The sequence below is a fragment of the Sinocyclocheilus grahami genome, unplaced genomic scaffold (assembly GCF_001515645.1).
Source record: "Sinocyclocheilus grahami isolate Dianchi unplaced genomic scaffold, SAMN03320097.WGS_v1.1 scaffold45.1, whole genome shotgun sequence".
NCBI classification, from domain to species: domain Eukaryota; kingdom Metazoa; phylum Chordata; class Actinopteri; order Cypriniformes; family Cyprinidae; genus Sinocyclocheilus; species Sinocyclocheilus grahami.
Genome location: NW_015505224.1, coordinates 1,115,080 through 1,138,395, shown reverse-complemented (window position 1 = coordinate 1,138,395; position 23,316 = coordinate 1,115,080). Strand labels below are relative to the sequence as shown.

General features: G+C 38.0%; 1 protein-coding gene across 1 annotated transcript in view; it reads left to right on the top strand.

Annotated features, from left to right (window-relative positions):
- The window catches only part of LOC107582503 (leucine-rich repeat-containing protein C10orf11 homolog), a 236,295-nt gene that overhangs the window by 164,150 nt on the left and 48,829 nt on the right, over positions 1 to 23,316 (top strand). Inside the window, exons 3-4 of the mRNA XM_016268381.1 lie at positions 21,777 to 21,903; positions 23,124 to 23,263. Coding sequence (XP_016123867.1) covers positions 21,777 to 21,903; positions 23,124 to 23,263 — 267 coding nt within the window. The remainder of the gene's footprint in view (positions 1 to 21,776; positions 21,904 to 23,123; positions 23,264 to 23,316) is intronic.

Here is a 23,316-nt window from a genome sequence, read left to right as displayed (position 1 = left end):
TGCATGGTTGATATTGGCCCCTTTGTTCGACCTCTCGGCCCTACAGGTCATTTTCAAATGCAGTGAATCCATCAATTGGAGTAGAGGAGCTCTCCTTGCCAAGACCTAATGGGGAATGACCTGCAATCTTGATTTCCCACAGTTTATATGTCAGACCCAGCAGCTATCATCGATTTTTATGTGTGTACACAGCCATAAAACATATTTTTCAACAGAGCCGTGCTGTTGGATCATGTACAGTGCATATTGATATGCAGAATGATTGGAGAACTTTTGTTCTAAATTATATGCATTTCTGTTGATATTAAGCCAATTAAATCAAAGCATGTCATTCTAGAGCAATAGATCAATTGGTTTCAAAGCCAGGAGTTCTTCCATTTTTTCAACTTTTTTTTCTAAATAAACATGAGCGGTAAGTAAATCCAGGCTGAATAAAGAAAGTGTTGTTTTAAGGCCATATCTCACCACAGGCCGTTTGTTTAGTGCATAAATGGATGCAGTCCACTCGCTGAGGTCGAATAGCGCAGCACTTCCTGTAGGCCACATGTATTGATGGGTGTCGAAGAGCAGGGACCGTCCAGTGCAGCGCTGGTGTTTATAGTTAGCGCCAACCTGCGTTCGTTCTCTCATCGAACTCATCAGAAACTTCCTGCACATGGTGGAAAACTGCCTGTTTTAATTTTCGCTCAGACCAGCTTTACTGGTTCGAACCTTTACAACACCTACTCTGTGTGTTTAACATCACTCAGCAGTCAACGGAAATTAAGCTGAGGAACATACTTCATGAACTGGGAGAGATTGCCCTACTTTCCCGCTTCATAAGCGCACTTTGGTTGATGAGGTCAGAAATAAAAGTGTACTTGTGGCGTTAAAAGAGTAGTTCACACAAAATGGAAAATCTGTCATTTTATATGGAATTCTCTGCAAAAAAATTTGGATTTGGCAACCCTGCATCCAACACGATTTAAATACTCTGCATATTGATAGTGGCTCCCTGATGCGTGAAAATTATATTCAACTTTAGAAAGTTTGCGGGAGCAGGCAGTAATAGTCAGAAATTGGGAGAGAGATTAAGAAAATAGTCCCACGCAGGGCTTCAATACAAAAATGCACACAATGAATGGCGACTGTAGAAAGCAAAAGCCAAATCCTGGACATTTTGGGCGATTCACGCATTTTTTTAGGTCCAAAAAAGAGGACATGTCCGGGGAAAAGAGGATGTATGGTAACCCTATAATATAGTGCACAAATTGTATGAACTAATTTTGTACTGTTATGTTTTTGACAAATGTGGTATATGGACTGTAGTTGAATGGAAACCAGCTTTCTTCAAAATGTTCTACTTTTGTTTAAAAAAAAAAATAAAAATAAAAGTGTACGTTTTGGCAGTGACTAAGTTTATGGTTGTATAATGTAGTGTGGGCATGTTGTTTATACAAGCCCTATAGCTTCTGTACAAAGAAAGTAAAAGTGACTGCAGGACACAAAAACAACTGCTAGCAAATCCAACTAAATGAAAGCACTTCTTTTCATTATTTACAGAGCCTACTGATTCTTATTGTAGTAATGAATGTCTTTTCAACAAATAATGATAATTACTTGTCACTGGGTTTGAAATGTGACAAATCAGACAATGTTACTTTTATTGAATTCAATTATCAAGATGAAAAATGGGTTTATTCATTATTTGTTTCTTTATTTTACATGTGTCAAAATGGATGTGTCATTATCTTATACTCTGCATGTTGGTCGTTTGCTGGGATGGCAGCTCAACTAATTGGTAACAAAACGAATGCATGCATTTAAAGAGAATGAGGGGCAGCTTCGGTGTATTTAGTGAGGTTTTATGGGTAAATGTGTGATAAAAGCAGATGGTATTAACATCAGTCTCGGGGGGGGTCAGTCGCGATGTAGGCCTATTTGGCCTATTATATATCCAAGATATATGTGACTTTTTTTTCTTGAGTAGAACAATAAAGAAGATTTTTAGCTGAAGTCGTAAAAATATAATGCAGGTTATTGGCTACCGTCACTTTGAGAGTCAAAAAAAGCATACGTATCAGGAAAGGCAAAATTAATACCATTGGCTCGATGTATTGAGGTTCTGTCAGAAACTGTAATCCATAGCATCAGGCAAATGGGGAAATCAGATTATTTTCTGTGAACTGGTTCTTTCAGACAGTTCATTTCGATAAACTGATTCACCAAGGATCATGGTTTCAGCTAAAAATATGTTCTCCTGAAGAAAAAAATTACCTATATATTGGATGAACTGAGGGTGAGTAAATTAACTGCAAATTTTCATTTTGGGGTGAACAATAACCTACAGTTAGGGCCATTCACTTATATGATTCACCTCAAACAGATGGTAGTGCAATTGTGGTAAATATGTCTGTATGTGTGGGATCTTCTATCAGTGCAAATCCTTGGACAGTTCTTTGTACACAGTGAGACAAAATTGTAGACTAAATCTGTTGCTTTAATGTATCTCTTTCGCACCACAATAGTGTAAACTTTTCCTATGTGAAGTTAATACATCTCTCTGGCAAGCAGCAGTAGCATAGAGTCTATCAACTGTTACGTATGGAAGAAGAGTATCTTTACCTTTCCTGCTATTGGTCCTCTGTGTGTTTCGAGTGCTTTCTCTGTCTAGCAGTGATCACCAGACTTGTCTAAGTGTGTGTGTGTGTGTGAGAGAGAGAGAGTGGTGGGAGGGGGGCATGTGTCACTCTGCCTCTTAAGTTTCTGATTGTCTAAATAACACAGTATCCCATCATACAGCTGTCTTGCATTTTTGACAGTACAATAACCCATAATTCCTTCTGTCACTCAATATTTCAAGGGCAGTATTTTATGGCTTGAACTGAGCAAGAATGCATTTACATTTTGGAGGATCTGAGAGAGGAAGGGGCTGAGGGGGGAAATAGATTTCTTGTCTTGTGTCACTTCAGATTTTACCCTTCTCCCCCTTTCTCTGCAGAATCCATTTTAGGAGGAATCGTAAAAGCGGCTTGGGAAAGATCTGCGCTTTTTCTATTAATCAAAGCTTTAAAGCAGATAAGCAGAGTAGAGTATTGAGCAAGCGCAGCGAAGGACAGCTTTGACCATGGAAATGTACTGTATACACATTTACTTATTTCTGCTTATGTAATTCTTATGAAATGACAGGCCCAAATGGTTTACTAAATACTACTGCAAATGAATTAATTCAAACTTATTTCCTCCAATCTGAACTAAATATGAACGTTGACTGCAGTCCCAAAATTGATTTAGTTTTTTAATAGATATTCCTGGTGACGCATTTATTTACTTACACCACTAAAGATTAGAGTCAAGTATTTATTTATTCTTTTTTGGGGGAAATAATTTGATACTTTTATTCTGCAAAGATTCATTAAATTGATCAAAAGTGACAGTTAAGACATTTATAATGCTACAAAATATTTTTTTTTTTAAATAAATGCTGTTCTTTTGAATTTTCTATTCATCAAAGAGTCCTAAAAATGAATGAATGAATTAATAAATAAATAAATAAATATGCATTTTAGAATGATTTCTGAAGGATCTTGTGATACTGAAGACTGGATAAAAATTGCAAGTATTTGAAATGTAGTTTGTGTAGATATATACTGCCCTACTTCTGTTTTATTTCCTTTCTCTCAATTATGTCAAATATTCATTATGCAATAACATGTTGATAACCGCATTTCATGTTGTCTTGAAAATTTTGGTATGGTAATCCACGTAAACAACTAATATATTTCTGTATTGTACATTTAATGTGTTTATTGTGACCTCGTGAGCTTAAAGCACCCCTAATGAAACTCTTCACCTCAGCGCTGCATAAAATTGAACTTCAAAGCTGCGCATTTCCAAAAAACAGACAGCGCTGACATGGAAATTGACCTGTAGGCTCGTGTCTCCTCCACAAAACTCTCAGTTGTACTGCATGTCAACGAGATGAAAATGATTCCCATCTCCTCCCTTGACTGCATTTCCATTTGCAAAGAAGATAGGGCTCTATTATAGACCTATTTGAGCTGTGCTGATAGCTGCAGCGATTTAAAGAGCTCTATTGTTTGGAAAGTCAGATTAGAGAGGTGTGTAGAGCTCTTAGCAAGGTCAAATAATTTATGACTGCTGTGCTTCCATCTTATTTAAGTTTTTTTTTTTCTCTTAAATGACACCTTCCGCTATGATCTAACGTCTGATTTACAGCTGGATCTGACACTGCTCTCAATGTCTGGGAACATGAATCACCCAGATCCCTATTTTGTGCTTTTTGAAATAACAGCTAATGTGCAGTGTAAATACATGAAGCACTCAATGAAATTCAGTGACATCAAGTATACACTAAAATAGAAAATCATTTTAATTGTAAGTATTTTTAACAACAGTTTGAAATCTAAGATGTCTTTATAGCTGTGTTTGATTATAAAGCATATTTAGTATGAAATAGTGAGCTTGTCAGATTGCTTTCACTGGTTTTGGCGTCTATTGTGTAGGTTGGTGTTATTGTTCACTCCATTGTATTAAACAGTCCCTCGGGCAATGTTCCTAAATGTCCCTTTACACCCTTGTGTGTATGTGTTGTTACTATAGAAACTGTGTCTGAGGTTGGTCAATAAAACACAGATCAGATTGTGCAAGTTTAGCACTAGAGCATGCACTAGGAGCATTGTGTTGTGCAGCACGTTTTAGTGCTTTGCTATATTTGGGTTGAAGGTATAACTTTAAATGCATGCATTTTAGCATCTATTATAACTGTGGTTATTATTATTTAGAAAAATATACAATCGGTTATAAGGCATCATATTTTAAGGTATACAATGCTGGTAGCCAAACAATGATATTTCTAATAATAATAACAACAACAATAATTGTATTAGTAATAATAATAAAGTATATATAGTATAGACTGCTGGATAAGTTTGTAACGAATATTTAAATAATTAATATATAAAAAATTTTTTTTTGAAAAAAGCCTCTTATGCTCACAAAGGCTGCATTTGTTTGCTTAAAAAATACAGTAAAAACAGTAATATTGTGAAATATTATTACAATTTAAAATAACTTTTCTATTTTAATATATTTCAAAATGTAATTTATTCCTGTGGTGGCAAAGCTGAATTTTCAGCAGCCATTACTCACAGTCTTCAGTGTCACATGGTCATTTAGATATTATTCTATGATGATTTGGGACTCAATTATCAATTATTATTGGTGCTCATTTATAAATAATGGTTCTTCTTGTTATCAGTGTTAAAAATCATTTTCTTCTGCTTAATATTTATTACAATAGAAAACAGTTGCTTCAAATTATAATACTATTTCACAATATTACTGTTTTTACAGTGTTTTTAAATGTAGCCTTGGTGATTTCATTCATTCATTCATTCATTCATTCATTCAAATTCTTGGAATATTGGAAATAGTTGCAAATATTGACTGTCTACAAACTAATTATTATTTTATATTATATTTAGTGCTGTCAAACGATTAATCACGATTAATAGCATCCAAAATAAAAGTTTTTTGTTCACATAATATATGTGTGTGTACTGTGTATATTTATTATGTATATAAATGTATATTTTTAAGAAAAATATGTAATGTTTATATATTAAATATATGTATATATAATATAAATTATATTAATATCAATATATACATATAAATATTTTCAAAATATATACAGTATGTGTGTGCTTTTATATATACACATAATAAATATACACAGTACACACACATATATTATGTGAACAAAAACTTTTATTTTGGATGCGATTAATCGCGATTAATCATTTGACAGCACTAATTATATTATTATATTCACTTTTTATTTTATTTTATTTTATATTCCCCTGATGCATTTGATAACAGTATTAAAAATTCTGTGTACATTAGTATGCAAGTCAAAAATTAAGATTCAAAGTGTGTACTGTGCTGAAAAAATTTACTCTGATAAACATGTATGCAGGTTCCCTATTGCAATTTTAAAAATGTGATACCTTTGTAATCCAGTCTGTTAGCCTAAAGCTTCCTGCTTTGCTATGCATTTACCCTGCTCTCGTCCCTACACAAATATCCAGTGGGACGACACAAAGCTTGGTGTGTTGAACAAATATGAGTGCTGTATTTATTTAACTACTGGTCGAGCACAAAGCATCTGAGGGGAGAAGGAGGTCTTTTTTTGGAGGGCAAGTGGAGACTGAAGCGCCCATTCGAGGGGCCCAATCGTACTTGAGTTCACTGGTGAGCCTGTTGGACATCCGGCTTTGTTCCCTTTATAGTCTACTAATCAGAGGGCTGATTCGCTTGTCCCCTCGCATGTTCCCTTCCTATCTCAGTGCCGCCAATTTTCCACAGGCTAAGTGCTCAAATTGAGCCATTTTGTTTCACTTTAAACTAAAGCGGGGACCTATTATGCGTGATTTTTCATTCATAGCTCCCACTGCTGGCACTCTCTCTCTCGTTCTGTCCGCGCTCGGAGGAAAGGCCTTGTGAGGCCGTACTGTTCTCACTCCAGGCATGTCAGCTTCAATCTGCCACCCCTGGGTGTGAGGGGCCAGCCGAGGTGTGGGGGCTCACAGGTCAACCCTGTCGGTAATTGATGTTGCTTATTCATCTGTTTTTCCTTGTCTTTTGTCCTGCCGCAGTGGCCTTTTGTTTGTCTAAATTGTTTGAAGATTTACTGTAGGTCCATAGGCCCCTGAGAAGCAGCACTGCCTCGATGCCCCTGCTGAGCAGGAGGCTACACACACATACCCTGACAGATAAAGGTGCTTTCCCTCAGTCAAAATACAGAGAGTGTCTTTCATTGTGACCACTGAGGCCATCTCCCAGGCTAATTTGTCATGGCTTCATACATAGCATGCACATAACAAACCCAGTCATTACTCATATGGTACATGCAGAAGCGGCTGAGATATTGAAAACCAAAAATTGTGACCCAAAAATGGGTTGCTAATGGGGTTGTGCATGTGTAATTGTGCAAACTTAGGACAGAAAAAAGGCTTATCAATGTTCAAAAGCCAGGAGAAAACGCTTCCCATTTATCTTGTTGCTGGTGTCAAAGGATGTGTGTCCAGTCGAAGAGCATTTCAAAGTATTATTGAAGAGTTTTTACATCTAGTCGAAAATTGTAATTACTATACATTGTTTGAATTGTTTATATGTTTGATTTTAAGGACCCTTTTTCCACTTTTGTATAAATAATTTTTTTTAGTGTTGTGTCTAATGACTACTAGACTACTATTAGACTAATGTCCAATGTAAAGTCAGAGTCCTTATACCGTACATTGTAGTGTTTTTCTTTTTTTGTATATTTATATTTGAAGGTATAATGGTGACTTTCATTTTGCTTATTGAATATTATATTATATTATATTATATAAACATGGGAGACACAGGGGTTTGAGAAAAGTCTTTATTTTTGATGTTTTGTTTTGTGATGCATTTTATTTTGTATTTCATTTTGTTTTAATTTTTATGATGTTTATTTAATTTTTATTTTAAACCAGTATTTATTTTTGTAGTTCTGTTTGATGCTGTTTTATTTTAAAAACATGGGAGACAGGGGTTTTGCAAAAGTCATTATTTTTTATGTTTTGTTTTGTGATGCATTTTACTTTTTATTTAATTTTGTTTTTATTTTTTATGATGTTTATTTTATTATTTTTATTTTAAAACTATTTATTTTTGTAGTTTTATTTTGCTTTGTTTTATTTTAAAGACGTATCTCCTGTTGCATTTGATAAGTTTTAATTCAGTTATTGTTTGATAAACTGTTTTGTTTACAGTGTTAGATTCAGTCTAAAATCTAAATCCTGGAGCACAACCATTGCTTTATCACAGCAGATTTGTCCATGAGCTGTTTTAGTGACCCTCTAAACCAGGGGTCGGGAACCTTTTTGACCAAAGAGCCAAAGTAAAAAAAAATACTATATATATATATATATATATATATATATATATATATATATATATATATATATATATATATATATATGTGTGTGTGTGTGTGTGTGTGTGTTTTCAATAACGTTTTAATAATAGTAACTTTATTAGGACCATGGAAACTAAAATATATACATATGCAACAAATCGTCAAAAATTGTGCAGGGCTTTTACTGTGAGGTTGATTTACAACCTGAGAGGGATGAATTTTACCGTTTTAGGCGCGCCACCGAAGACAAATCTACTATGCTTGTCCGTGTTCCAGTCAGACCTCGCACGCAGAAAACATCCAGTCAGAAGCAGATTGAGTTCTGTTTCGCGGCTTTGAGTTTTTAATACTGTCTGTCTTTTTAATATCTAGAATGGCCCGCTCTTTACGGTCTCATTCGTTCACGTTCCTTTATTAATACCGCTAACAGTCCCACCCACAGAAAAGCTGCACGAAAAAAAGCTGAAGTAACTGGCGAAATGTTTCAAAGTATAAAACATATCAAACAAAGTATATGTTTCAGTCCTGTCACTTTTTTTTTTAATTAATTAATTTATTTTTTTTACATCTCAACTTTTTCTGCTGTTCAAAAAAATCTTTATTTTCGCTATTACCACAAAGCTACGAATCTGAGTGCAGGAGCTGTACGTTACCATAGAGTCTCGCGAACAGCTCTGAATGCGCACTGAACATGCACTTTGGCCGGTACAGAAAATTTATTATTATTTTGCATGTATATGTAGAGCTTATGTAGGCTCTACAACAAAGGAATTGCTGATCTCTAGTGATGTCTAATTTGTGTAATAGATAATTTGTTAGTAAAGGGTGAGAGATCTGGCGAGCCACATGATTTTTGTCAAAGAGGTGTGGTTCACGAGCCATAGGTTCCCGACCTCTGCTCTAAACCTTCACATGGCCAGTGTTTACATTACATTCTTCAAGCTCAGCTGTCTGCGATCATAAGCAGTAATGCTTTTGAACTACAAAAGACTACATCAAAGCATTTTACCTTATTCATCTGCTCGTTACCGCATGCTCATTTTTTACGCTCGCTTTACAGCTACACGACTGTCACCTGAAAATGGAAGTAAACAGGCGACTGTAAGATAAAGAAAAGTGCCTAATTACTGAGCTTCATTTGATCTTTGCCTCTGACATGTCGGCAGGCTGCATGGGTGGTACGTCCCAGGGGCCCTTTGAAGAGGGCGATTTTGTAAGAGATTTGGATCATTACACAATAAAGAACACTTCATAAGTCATGAAGCGAGTTGGAGAAATGATGGTTAATGATGTTGACAGCAGTTCAACTCTATAGAATTATGCTGAGATTTGACTGGACTTGCCTCCTTTAATGATTCCTGCTTTTCTAAGGTAATGAAGCAATGGCAGAGAGAACGAGAATAATCTTACATCAAACTGAACTTCAGTTAAAATTGCACAAATCATCCATCACATGCCTCTTTTAAAGTGTCATGGCTGTGTATTAGAGAGGACATCTGCAAACAAGTGAAAAGGAAAGAAAGGCCTTCCCATTTCCTGCTAGATCTGAGTGATGTAGCAGTAGATCAATGTCTAGAATGGCTAGACATAAAAAAGTGCTATAATAATAGGAATATAATGTGTTTTGTGTGCAAAGAAGCACGTTATTAAAAGTCATGATGGTTGTCATGCAGTTTGATGCACAAAGGGTTTCCAAGTGCTTTTGATGGTCATTGACCCAGTTTTCAGAATAATTTGAATAATTGTTCCTTTTGACGTTCAAGACAACAACTGTAGACTGATAGTTTAGTGTAAATGCCAAACATTTATTTTTAAAGTTACAGTGTCAAAACAGCATTTAACACTATTAAGACACTAAACGTATCATTGTTTAAGTATTATTAACAAAACTTGTGTACCAAAAATTAAGCAATTAAGCAGCAAAAGCAATTACAACACTTTTTTTTCTTTACCATACACTGAAAGTAAATTGTGACCTCAGCTGTCATTCATGTATGGAAAAGAGCAGCTCGGACATAACAGCTAAATAGCATATTTTGTTTCCTGTGTGAAAAGAAAGTATTATAGGTTTGGAATGACTTGAGAGTAAATAATGACAGAAGTTTTGGATGAACTATTTCTTGAAGTTGAGTTATCTGTTGATTTATAGGGATTATGTAATGTTCATAATTTGTTCAAATTTATATACACATCGTAAAATGGCGATGATTGCTGTTCACCTTTTTTCGTCCTTACATGCACAGGTTATTCTGAGTGCCAATAACATTTTTTACGTGAGATATTTGTGACAGGGCGTTGGAGAAGTCAAACTGTATGTTTGACAGGGGAAAACAGGCTGCATCAGGAGTTTAATTGGTTTGAATATGCGTCTAATTATCACATAGGGTTGGTACTGATGCAGAAGTAATGTAATAATCATTTTGTAGCATTGTATAATGATATTGCCTTTTGCTCGTCAGGAAGAGACATCTTCATACCTGACACTTTACTGAGCTACATAATGATATGGCGGAGCGACAGCTAATTACAACATAATAAGTGAGTGATGATGGAGTCAGGGTGGATATGCCTCATATATTTAAGTGGTTTCAAAGCACTGCCAATGTGGAGCAACTTGCAATTAAATCAAACCACTCTTTATTTAATTACAACCAGATTTATTTGCATATACTCTTACTTAACATGAATGAAAAGACTACATGTAACAGGAATATCTGCACTGGTTGTTTGTTTGTGGAAATGCTGGAGATCAAACTTGGCCGAGGAGGTACAATTCCTAACTTAAAAGTCGTTAACCTATTTTCAGTGTATACATAAATTGTAGACAGGCAGCATTTACATGTGACAGTTACATAAACAAACCCTTTTATAGCTTCAAAGTGTTTAAAACATACATTAAGCTGTCCAACATAATTCCTGCGTTCTGTTTGGGAATTAGAGATTGGCGAATTGACTTGAAACCCACAAGTTATATGTGGCACAGCTGTATTTTTGTTTATTTTAGTATTAAAGCTTGCCATACTTCTATATTTTGCAAAATGTCTGCAAATGCTCAGTTAGTAGATACCACTCTGGCAAGTTGCCTGCATTTAGTTTATAATTTGTTGTTTGCATAGACGCTGCGTTAAAACTCTGCATGAGGAGGAAATGTGCATGACATGCAGATCCGTAGATGGGGAAGTTGATGGCAATTTGGATGGGAGAAGAGCGGCGCTCACTGACTGCTTGAAACCTTTTAATTAGCATTAATTACCCAGCAGAAAATGTTGGGGCTTGAAAGGATTTGTGTCAGCAAGTGAGAGATCAAAGATTGCGGCGCTCGCATTTTAATCTGCCAAGTAAAAACTAATAAGGGCCTTGTAATGGGGCCCCAGAGAGTGACAGCGCAGGTGGGGGACCGTAATCCTCCCAATTAGATCATCAGATGATTTAATTTCCCTCTAATATTGAAAAATTACGATTTATTTTCTCAGTGGCCATCGTTTAGATAAAGACTGATTTTCCAGGCATCCGCTTCGTTTTTTTCTTTCTCTCTCTCAGAGCCCCTCATTTACGGCTTTGAGAAAGTGAAATGAAAGCTTTTTTGGTGGAATATGTGGTTGGCCATGAGGCACGGAATCATGGCTGTCTCATGTGGTTGTGAGTGGGGATGGGAGTGATGCAGACCACGGGCAGGCCCTAGACAGGGTCATCCATCAAGTGTCATTGATCATTTGCCACGAAGTGACAGCAAGGTAGTGATTATTTGCTATTAGATAGATGCTCAAGCATACAGGGCTGCAGCTTGACAGTACGACGGCCTCAACCCCAGATATCGTGGAGGAACTGTGCTTTTAGTGCCTTATAGTCAAATGCTTGCACTTTAGGTCCAGGTTTATTTACAGTAGGGATGGAACGATTACCGGTTTCACGATAAATCACGATAAAATGCGCTGACGGTTAGTATTATCGTTTAAAATTTAATTATCATCAAAACCGTATTTTGAAAACTCACAGTAAATCCTGTTCAGCCAGCATCAGTCTGACGCCGAAGCAGCAAGTAATGTTGTTGTTGTTGTTTTTTTTGCATGAGCCAAAATGGCGGAAGGCAGTCACAGCGCTCGAGAGATTTTTCAGCCATCTAAGAGGACCAAATCAGTGGTCTGATCGTATTTTGGCTTTTACAAGAGCCCTGAAGGCAATTTAATCGAGGACGGTCACGCTGTCTGCCGATCTTGCAAGAAGAAAGTCGCTGCAAAAGGGGGAAACGCATCAAATTTGCTCAGTCATCTTCGTGACCACCACCCACTGTTATATAGCGAATGCAAGGTAACTTTTACCTCAATACCAAAACTAACTGGGCAAATAATTGGACAAAAAATATTGATTAGAGATTAAATATTTCGTTATCTCACTTGTAATTAACGCAAAGAAAACTTTTCCGCGAAGAAAAGTTCGCAGCAAGTGGCTTTGAGCCAAGACGAACAAACGGTCAAACTATAAGGTTGACATTTAAGGGATAATGTATTGTATGTTCATAGTTAACTTATTACACAGATTTTTTTTGTTTACCTATAATAATATATAAATACGGTGATATGAACTAATGAATTGAGATTAATGTTTTGAAATCTTACCTGTTTATAAATCCATTATGAACAGTGTACAAAACAATCGTCAGGACAATATGATCACTACAGCAAAATTATAGTAGTATTAATACTAAATTCCTCTGATTTCATTTTCAATACAATCAAAAACTGAGACGCAAGACGGCAAGCTGCATTTGAATGAAACGAGAGAGCGCGTCCGCGCCTCTGCGGTAATATAAGAGACATGGGGCGAATTCCAAACAGAAGTGAGCATCCCTATGCCCTACTCCCTTCGAAGGGCAGAGCCCTTGGAGTGTGTTCTTTGAAAGGTGCAGGGCATTAATGTCTCGTATAAGTGTTTGAAACTCCCTCGGTGAAGGGAATGACTGACCAAATGCTACCAAATGAACTTAGATTTATTATTATTATTATTATTATTATTATTATTAGGCCTTCATGTTAATGTTAATTTAATGTTTATGCTAAATGCTAAGTGCATATAGCTGTTAATTGTATTTGTTGTTTGTTGATTTTTAAATATAAAACTTATTGAAATGTTTTCAGTGTGTGTATCAGTTCTTTTTGAACATTTTCATCTAAATTTAACAAAACTGTGATAGTATTGATAATCGTGATATGAAATTTTCATACCGTTACATCCCTAATTTACAGTATGCAAATAAAAATTTTAAGTAAGTCCGATTATGAATGCACAATGTAAGTTTGTTAACCCTGTTTTAAGATTTTATATAGATGGCATATACAGTAACTACACACATCAAACGGTAAAAAAACAGTTTATTTATATCAGTGCGTATCCAAAGTAATTATGATTGCAAATAGTAATTATGAATAGTATCTTTTTTCGTTCAATCATGCTTCTATTTTACAGCATTACATTTAATGCAATAAGCAGATTACATGTAGTAGTTTACTGTACTTGCATGCTATTATCAAGTGAGTAAATGTCATTTATTGTACAAGACAGTCTAATCATGTATGTACAAGACAGTCTAAAAAGGATGTGCATGTCTTCGATTATTGGAATATTGCAATTACTAAAACATCTTGTAAACATATTTTTCAGAATAAAGACTGAACTTTTACCTATTCATCGTAATTCCTCTGCAAAATGTGCCTTATGGATACATGTAGGTTGCCGTTATTTTACCTTAAGCCACTTATTTAATTTTTTCCTCCATTACTGCGTCATTTTCGAAGTCATTGATTTTACGTTTTGGTATTTATCTAAATGCAATGTGCCTTAAGATACATTTCCCTTGCAGATAAACAGTGATGGCAGATGACTGCGGTGCCATCTGTAAAGAATAGAATTGATTTTCAGGGCAGCGGTACGAATGGGAGAATGCATTTGTTTTGCGAGGAGAGGTATAATCAGTCAGTGGTGTCGTTTAAAAGAAACTGGGTTGCACCAGAGACAGGGAGGCCATGAGGCATGAAGAGAAATGGTGTCGACCATTTCTCTACCAGCAGACCCATAAAAAGTTACGCTGCAGTGCTTCCAAAATAAAGTGGCTGGCTCTGTTTTTACTTTAATCTTAAAAATAGCACTTAGATTTTGCATAATGTTAATGCTTTTGGTCGTTGGTGTGGTCTTCAGATTGGAAAGCTCAGGCCACAAAGCAGGATGCATTTAACCTTTAATTTTACATATGAATTGTTTTATGTTATTGAGGTGAGTAGAATATGTGATATCAGTGGTATGAGTAATTTATGTCATGGAAACTTAATGCACACATTTTTAATTTGTCACCATTTAGTAATGTCTGTTTTTCATAAACATTATTCACATTTACACCTTAGTTAGAAGCCAAAACACTTCTATGTTATGAATCTGATTAGATCAGTCATGTCTGAAATAGCCAATGTAAACATATCTGTGATCACACATCAGTTCAATATTATGCTATTGCACCACACTGCAATGTTGCTTGGCAGCTGTAAACAACCTTCGTACCCTATTTAAACTGGACACAAGTGTTGCGATGCCTCAAAACGAAATCAATCCCATTGTAATCCAAGAAGTTGTCTATATTGAAAGCACCCGTCTGCAACAGTCAATTCTTTGCAGAGACTATGCAACCGCAGATATACCACAGCATAAATGGTAAGGCAAAATTTTTGCAATTGACACCATCTCACTGTATACTCTTTATTATCATAAAAAAAGGGATGCATGTTGAATGGCGCTGTTTCAGATTTTTGTATTTTCAGGTAAATGGATTTGCCGCTCAATTTAAACAACCACATTTTGTATTTATTTGACCAAAGGACACACACGCTTGTTCCAGAAGCTGTCCTTTGAAGTAAATGTTGTGCCTTTTGCATGACTGAAGTGAGGGTAAGTGATTAGACGGCAACTGGACAGACACTCTCGGTACTCTGTAACACAAGGTGATTTGTGCACGTTGCAGCTCAGCTCATGGAGTCCAGGTTGCCCCTGACAGGGCCCATCAGGTCAGTCAGACTTGGCACTGGAAACAAAGTTTGCCAGGGCCGGGGGTCAAACCCAGCTTAAAGAGTCAGCTCTGTCAAAAGCCTCCGTCACATTCTTACCTTATGGCCAACCTCGACTGATCCGGGGCTATTAATCACAGCAGAGCGGTTCTGACCTCAGCCCCTTCTCCCTTTGAAGTGCGCTGTCCTTTGCCGCATGAGGAAATCATTTGCTGCCTGATTCAATGAGCCGTCAGCCGAGCCAGCGGACCTAATGACATGTGAGAATATTAACCTCCTACCACTGAGAGCTGTGAATCTTGAGAGGCAGTCTATAATTCACCAAGCGTTTCGTCCCTAGCCTCAGTCCTTCTGGTCGAACCCCCGCCCGATCCGACTCAACCCCACCCTAACCAGCACACCACGACCTGGTCCAGTCAGAGGCTGCCTTAAAGGGATAGTTCACCCAAAAATCTAAATTGTCATCATTTGCCAAACCCTCATGTTTCACCAGTCCTCTATGACTTAGTTCTTCTTCAGTGCTTTTGTTGTTTGTAGAGTGGAACTCAATGGTTGAGTTAATGATGACAGAATTTTCATTTTTGGTGAACTATCCCTTTAAAGATATATTTGACGCTAACACTTTGCCGTTTACTCGCTTCCAACCGTGTATTTTATTTATTTATTATTTTCTGTGAAATAGAAAATGAGATATTACACAGAATGTTCAAGCTGCCCTTTTCCATACAAAGAAATCAATGGTGATTTACAAAGCATCAAAAGGTCCAAAAGGGTCAAAACGGCATCATAAAGTTATCCTAAAATTAGTCCCTCCGACTCGTGTACTATATATCAAGATTTCTGAAGCCGTAATATTTATTTATTTATTTATTTTTGACAGTGGCATCAGTGTAAATCAACATCTACTTTCCTTAATGTAAAGCAGAAGTTTGAACATATAAAACAAAGTCCTGGAACCAGCTAATTCTGATCATTTTTGGTTGAACCATTCCTAAGTGACCCTTCATCTCCTCTTTTAATCCACAATTTGAGACTAATTAAATATGGCAGTTTATTCGTGGAATCCCATGTCTTTTTCTTTTCTTCACATTTTTTTCTTTGACACATTTAGCTCCAAAACACTAGTATTTAGCTCTTTATATAACTATCCGCTATTTATATGTGCTATACACACTACTGTAATGATAGTGTTGTTTAATGGAGCCAAATTATGTGCTGCAGGTTTGTGAATATCCACGTAAATAACAAACCAAAATGTACATTGTATATTGGAAGGAAATCACCCAACCAGTGTGTGTCCCCATTAAAAATGCAGGATAACTGCTCCATAAGCCTTTAACACATGTGAATTGCAACATAGCTGAAGCCCATTTCCTTACACATATGATCTGTAAATTGCTGCCACCCGAGGCCTAGAGGTGACATGTTTGAAGTCAGACAGGGTGGATGGGCTGAGATTAAACTAGATAATGGCTGCCTAATACTGCCAAACTGAAGATTTATAGTGCCGCTGCATCTGAAGCGTCATGTTTTTGAAGATTGAAAAAAGAATTGCATGCGGGTTGAAGGTGGGAGTGCATCTGAGCTCCTTTGGTGCATATATTCTGCATGAAGCTGGTGTCAAGATCATATTCAAGGTTGTAGGTTTAATTAAAAAACTGACACAATGGGCAGATGTAGCGTTCTATCTCACATTTATCACAAGAAATAGTTGATTCATTCATTCTGTGCGATGAGGAGTTTGTCAAGTCCTCTGGTGGACAGTTTTGCGGCATCATGTGCATCTTTTCTTCCTTCCTTTTTTTTTACATTTATTAAAACCAGTTCAATCGCTGTTTTTACAACCCCGCTTCCCTCTTTCATTCATTATAGTGTCTTATCTTGGCAGGCAATCAAAACTGCCAGGCAGCCAGTCCATTATGCACATATGAAGCCCATCACTCCAACCGGATTGGCCAATTCATCAAACATTTATCTTTTGCCCTGTGAACAGCGTGTCAATTTGCCTGTCACTCCCAAGCTTTCGCAGCCACTTCGGAATAAAAACATAACTTTTCCTACACCGGAGACAGCTTTGATGCTAAATCTCCCCTCTTTAACTTTCAAACAAGGTCTAAAGTCGGATTCCAATCCTCGCACAGGAAAAGACACTTGTGCTGTTGACCGAACCAGAGTCGTTCTTTGAGACCGAGCCGTGGTGCTGGTTGCAGATCAGCTGGTGAGTATGTACGGCCTAGATCGCCCGTGGCGGTTCTGGGACCTTGTTTTGGCTCCAGACACATGGGTGACACTGTAGAGCCAAGGATATGAGAGAGACTAATATCAAAGGATGATCAGAGCTGCTCTGTCAAGAACAGACACACTAGGGACTCAAAAAAGAGAGCAGAGAAGAGAAAGGCCTTTTAAAACCGGCGAGCAAACAAGGGAATTACTGGCCATAGCAAAGGGAAATATCAAAGCTGGGAATATCATACAGAAGGAGGCTTTTGCTAAATGGGATCACTGCTGGAACGCAGACTCCGAATACAAAGGCAGCGTGAGTGTGTTTGAATGAACGCTGTGTTGCGGTTTGCAATGTTTGCTAACTTGGCAGGTGTATCTCTGAATTCTCTTTCCTTTTCTCTTTCTCTCTCTGTCTCTCCCTCCCTGGACATGTGACCTGTGAAAGCTGGCTGACTAATGGCTGCAGTGACTGACATTTCAACCAATAATCACAGAGTGTTTTTTCCCCTGTTGTCAGCAGCAGTTTATCAATCAGCATGTCCGCATTAGTATTTGTCTATCGATCCATCCATCTCTGTCAAGCCATCTCTGTGTCATTGTCTGAGCTCTTGTCCTCTTGTTTGGCTTCTTTTGAGGATAGTCTGCATAGTAATTTGTTTTACAGGCCCTGGCTTTGAAAGTTTGCTTAACAGCATTTACATGGCGGCCTTTTGAGGAGGCGTGGAATTAGATGTTCTCAGTTAGTGCTTGTTTCGCATGTCAGCAAACTGTCACCATCTACACGGGATCTTTTTAAAGTAACCTTTGGTAGTAATGTAATTGTTTGACCTTCTATCAACTTTCTCTGTCAGTATTTCTCCTCCTCATTCCATTAGGCATTATGTTTAACAATTGGATTACGAGACATCCCGATTTTACAAGCAATAGTTACCATCAAGATGCTGTTTGTCCCAATAATTAGCTGCATCATATACGAGCTAGTGTCTGTATCTCTGTAAAACTACACCTGTCACAAAAACGTGAAGACACACCGTGATTTTGTTCCTCGTTTTCGTGTTGGTGGTTTAATGAGGGGAATATTTCCACAAATGTGTCGCCACGTGGAGTAATGAAGAAAAAAAAAACATCCTAGATAAAGTTTTGATGGTAAATTTTTTACAGAGGTAACAAAAACATCTGTCACTAGATTTGATCGTTTATATCACTTAGGTTCAGACTATCATTCTTAGATATTTCTTAAACCGTGTATTGTGTTGCATTTCATTATGAAGTTCCATACTACATTTTATTTACTCAACTGCACACTTGGTGCTAGGTGAGTTTCAATTGTGGACCCTGTTTGTTGCTCAATCGTCCAAATAATATGCTTGATGTGCCCAAAGATCAGATTTATCCAAGCTATTTTAATCTAAAAATGTTTTTTGTCTTTTTTTTTCTTACAAACTGTTATGAATGTAAACGTTGTAAAGCACTCATGTGTCGCCACCACATTAGAGTGCACACATTATCCACCAAGCCATCTCTGACCTGTATTTAATTTGTATCATGGTCATTTGGTCGCCTTATTTATTTTGTGTAATCATGTGTTTTTTCCAGCGCATTATGTTGTTTAGCAGCTAAATCTCCTGTTTTGTGAGCTGTGTGCTAACTCAGGCAGAGAGAGGCAGACACGCCGCACTGGCAAACATGTTGAGATATTTACTGTGACAATGAGCTTGATCATAATTATCTTAACAAGGAGTGGGTTCATTGGCATGGCTCGTTAAATCTATCTCTCTTTCCTTCTCTCGTGTCTTCCCGTCCATCTCTCTCCTTCTCGCCTTAGATCAAACGGCGCTCCCTGCATTGTGCTATTCTGTCATTGTGGTGTGACTTTGAAGATGGTGGTGAAAATGTGCAGTCAGTTTTGGATTCCCCATGGGGACGAGGTGTGAGTCGGAGAGGTTCCTACCTGAACGTGTTTGTGTGTGATTGAGTTTTAGATTGCTTGTGTATTGATGTTTTTTTAGTTTTGTAAGTGCCTGTTCAGGATTTACTCACCCTAAAGTTGTTTTTTATTGTCTGAAACAAGTGTCATACAACAAAATGAACATGGTAAGCAAACTTTATTAAAAAAAGGTCCCACTTTATATTAGGTAGCCTTAACTACTTACATTTAAATGAATCATTTGATACAATGCACTTAATGTGAACATACATGGTTTTACATTGTAATTATATTTTTAAAATATGTGCATGAAATTATATCTGTAATTAATTTCTGTAATTACATTTATAAATACACCGTTGACCCATCCCTTACACCTTAACCCACTTTTAAACCTGCCCATCCCTCACCTAACCTCACCCGTATCCCACCTCAATAGCAGCAAAAGTGTTTTGCAATACAATATGAACACAATAAGTAGTAGTACATTGTACTTTTTGAAGCAAGTACGTAGTAGTCAAGATGCAGGAAGCATAAATTACAAATTGGTGTCATTAAAAGTAGTGCACCATGTGCTCTATATTCTAGGTGTTTTAAAGTGTGACGTAGCCAAATGTTGCATGGTAAATTGAACATGCAAGATTATCTGTGAATAAAAACCAAATATAATATAGACTATGAACTGTGAACTGTGAAAACGAGCTGCATAAAGATTCTTTAACATTTCTCTCTTTGCATTCCATGGACAAAATAGCAAGCTATGGGGTTTAAAATATGTAGAAGCCATTTCTGCAACTTCATATCCTATACTTTTCATATGTCTTAGAATCTTTTTTGCACCACTTTTATCAGTTGAAGCAATTTTTCTGTATTTTATTTTGTTTGATCTATCTTGTAATCTCACTGTTATATATATATATATATATATTTTTTTTTTTACTCATAGGCAGAATTTGGTTTCCATAGTCAGGACTTCAGTGAATAAATAACAGAATGTTCATTTTTGGGTGAACTGTTCCTTTAAAAGCATTTGGCAATTAATCATTCAGTTAGTGGCACATTTTGAAAGTTTTGCTCTTCTGCACTGTACAGATGTTGCATATAATACAGCAGTGCAAATGTTTAGGCACAACGTGTTGTGGGCAAATTAGGGTTGAATCCCTGTTTGTTGTTGTGAATGTGATTTGGCCGCTCCCTTGGCTGTGAATTTAACTGATTAAATCGCCTTTTGCACACAGCAGTAGTGACACGAAAACAACAATTAATAAGCAACCCCCCTGCGACGCACGGATGCCTCTTAACTAAGCGGCTAATAACATTACACCCGCCCAGAAACAGCCGAGGCAAACAGGTGGAGGGGGCTCACAGAACAGCTTTCGTTTATCGAGCAGGGACATTTCTCTGAATTTTGCACAATTTGACAATACAAATAGAACGTATTTCTCTTGCGGTTGGAGTTCTTGGCCGTCTGCTTCTTTAAGTTTGCTTTCTTCCTCTTGTAAAGCCCATAAAATTTCATCAGCCGTGTTCTGCACGATAAGAGCGAGGTATTTGCATAACACAACAGAGAGTTTTATGACACTGACAGCAGGGCCGATTTGTTCGTTGCTACAATAGTTGGGTGTCTTCCAAAGACAGACTTCACCTGGCTAGATATCAACATTTACTCCTGTGAGCTCCTTCCAGATTGCCTTGGGATTTTCCATGCTACTGTACCACAAAAGGTCTCACGACAACAAAATCCATAAGTTTATGATATGCAGGTGTTATTTTTCCGTTTCGCTCCAAGAGTGGCGAAGTCTAGCATCTAGTCGCCATCGAATTGTTCTTTGCTTGAGGAGGCTGACAGACCTAAATGTCAATTAACCAAGGGTGGACACATTAACGTTGTAGGTTGTCAGCCTCTGCCATTTGAGGGATTAGAAACACACACCCCGGCTTTTATGCACCTTCCACGCCATGAACTTTGGAAGGCCCGACATTACCCTGAGCACCACCCTCCATCATGTTTATGCCAGCGCAGGGCGGGGAAGAGACCCAGACAGAGGGAAAGTCCTTGGGGACGGCGTGCCTGCGTGCCTGTGTGGGATTGGGTGTCACGATGGGGAATAAAGGGAGAACCATCAAACTTTTCCCCCCGTAAAGCAGTTGTTTTTAACAGCAAGCGGCTCATCGCAGAAGTTGTACTCATTCCGTTTGTGGCTAGGCATTATAGCTGTGCTGGGAAAATGATGGATGACGAGTTAAATTTGTGTTGGGGGAGTGAAGGTGAACTGTGACAGAGTTATTTATCTTGGGAATGGAGGGTTAGGGTCAGGCAAAGCTGGGTGCCTGAAGGCACAAGACATTGACAAATTCATCCCGCGCACTGCATTTCTGAAGCCCTTTTGTTTTGAATCCTGGGTACTCACGAGTGACCCTCATCACTCACGCTGCCAGCGTGTGAAGGATGCCGCACCATGCCAGGGGATCTTAGCGCCACTAATTCTTATCATTCACTCTCCTGACAGTCCCAAGCCCAAACTATTCCGGCCTGTGAAAGGGCTCGCCTGAAATATTTATTTCTGCACATAATGGCTGCCCAGATTTAGGGCCATATCATTTTTCCTCTCTTGCCTTATCATTGCAGGTCACTGACAGGCCTGAAAGCGTTCAGCCGACTGGAAGAGCTGATTGTGGACAACAATCTTCTCGGAAATGACCTCCAGTTGCCCAGGTTACCACGGCTCCATACCCTGACACTCAATAAGAACCAAATATCCTTTGCTTTTCAGCTCTCATGCTTAACCAAAATGACAGGATATGCTGCGAGTTTCTTTGCAATGCAGTGCAGGATCTCCACACTGGGTCTCTTTAAATTATGTTATTGTGTTAAATTGAGCTCCTGTCTAATGGGCTTGCTTTATAAACTCACTTGAGTTTGTGCCATAGTGACCTCTAGTGGAGGAGAGGCGAAAAACAAAGGGGGAACAAAACCGGTACAGTCCCATGACTGAAGGATAAAGCTCTGTTAGGCGTCCTTCTTAGAAACAGATCGTATCATATGGTGACCCATATCGTAGTTGCAGTATGGGCCTCATGACCAGAAAGCAGAGCAAACAGAGTTTATTAACCAATATTTGAACTTATAAATTTCACAGTGTAGCGTTAGCCGTTTAATAAGCTAACGTACCAGCCACCCCACGCCAAAAGTAAATCTTTGAAGCCGGACTGGAAATTTCAGGTTTCTGTCTGTTGACATTCAGCAATTACATCACTGCGACTCGTTACATTTAGTTTGTGTGATGAGACGCAAAGAGAAGTAAATGGCAAAAGTAAATGTGCTAGCCTGATGAAAATTTATGCTCTGCTGTTTGTCACTGGATGCTATCCATCTACATAATAATGACGCAGCCTCACCCTCTGTTCTCCAAACAGCTCTCCTCCGACAGAGTGTCAGCAGCTCAGACCCGAATTCTGCTGTGAAGTGGTCTGCACATGCTAATGGGCCAATTATTTACATCCTGTAGTGGCCTGCTGCCATTGAAATTCAAGTGCTGCATTAGTGTGGTTGTATTTTGACACGTTTCGGGCACCATTTTCCAATGACGTGAATGTATTGGTGATGAATTTGCTGTGAAGTGGCTGTTTGTTTCCCTGTGCTGGGTGAAGGGGAGGGGGGTGTCCATGGCTTAGGGAGTCACTGACTGTTTTTACCACAAGGCATCCATCATTTTGTCAATGTTTTTAATGTTCTGCACCAAGCCACCCAGGAAATGGGAAGAGGAACAGGAGAAGAGAACAGCCAAACTTGCAGCAAATGCCAAAATCTCACCCTTAAAGTTACCCACTCTTTGTATTCTCAAGCACAATTGCTTTTAAGCTCATTCCGAGGGTTTCAGACAGATTTCTTCTGGCTGGCCAGGCCAGTGGAGAGCACAGAGTAAATGCTAATGTAATTAACAGCCTGGATTCCTTGACCTCTGCCCCGTGACACTTCACCGACATCGAGGCCCTGTTGGAGCATTTGGCGGAAGTGACGCCAGCGCTGGAATACCTGAGCCTTCTGGGAAATGAGGCCTGTCCCAACCAACTGGTCAGCATGGATAAAGATGAAGACGACTATCAGAGATACAGGTCAGAACACTGTCTACACTGATGAACATGTACTTTACAAAGTGGTTTTGAAT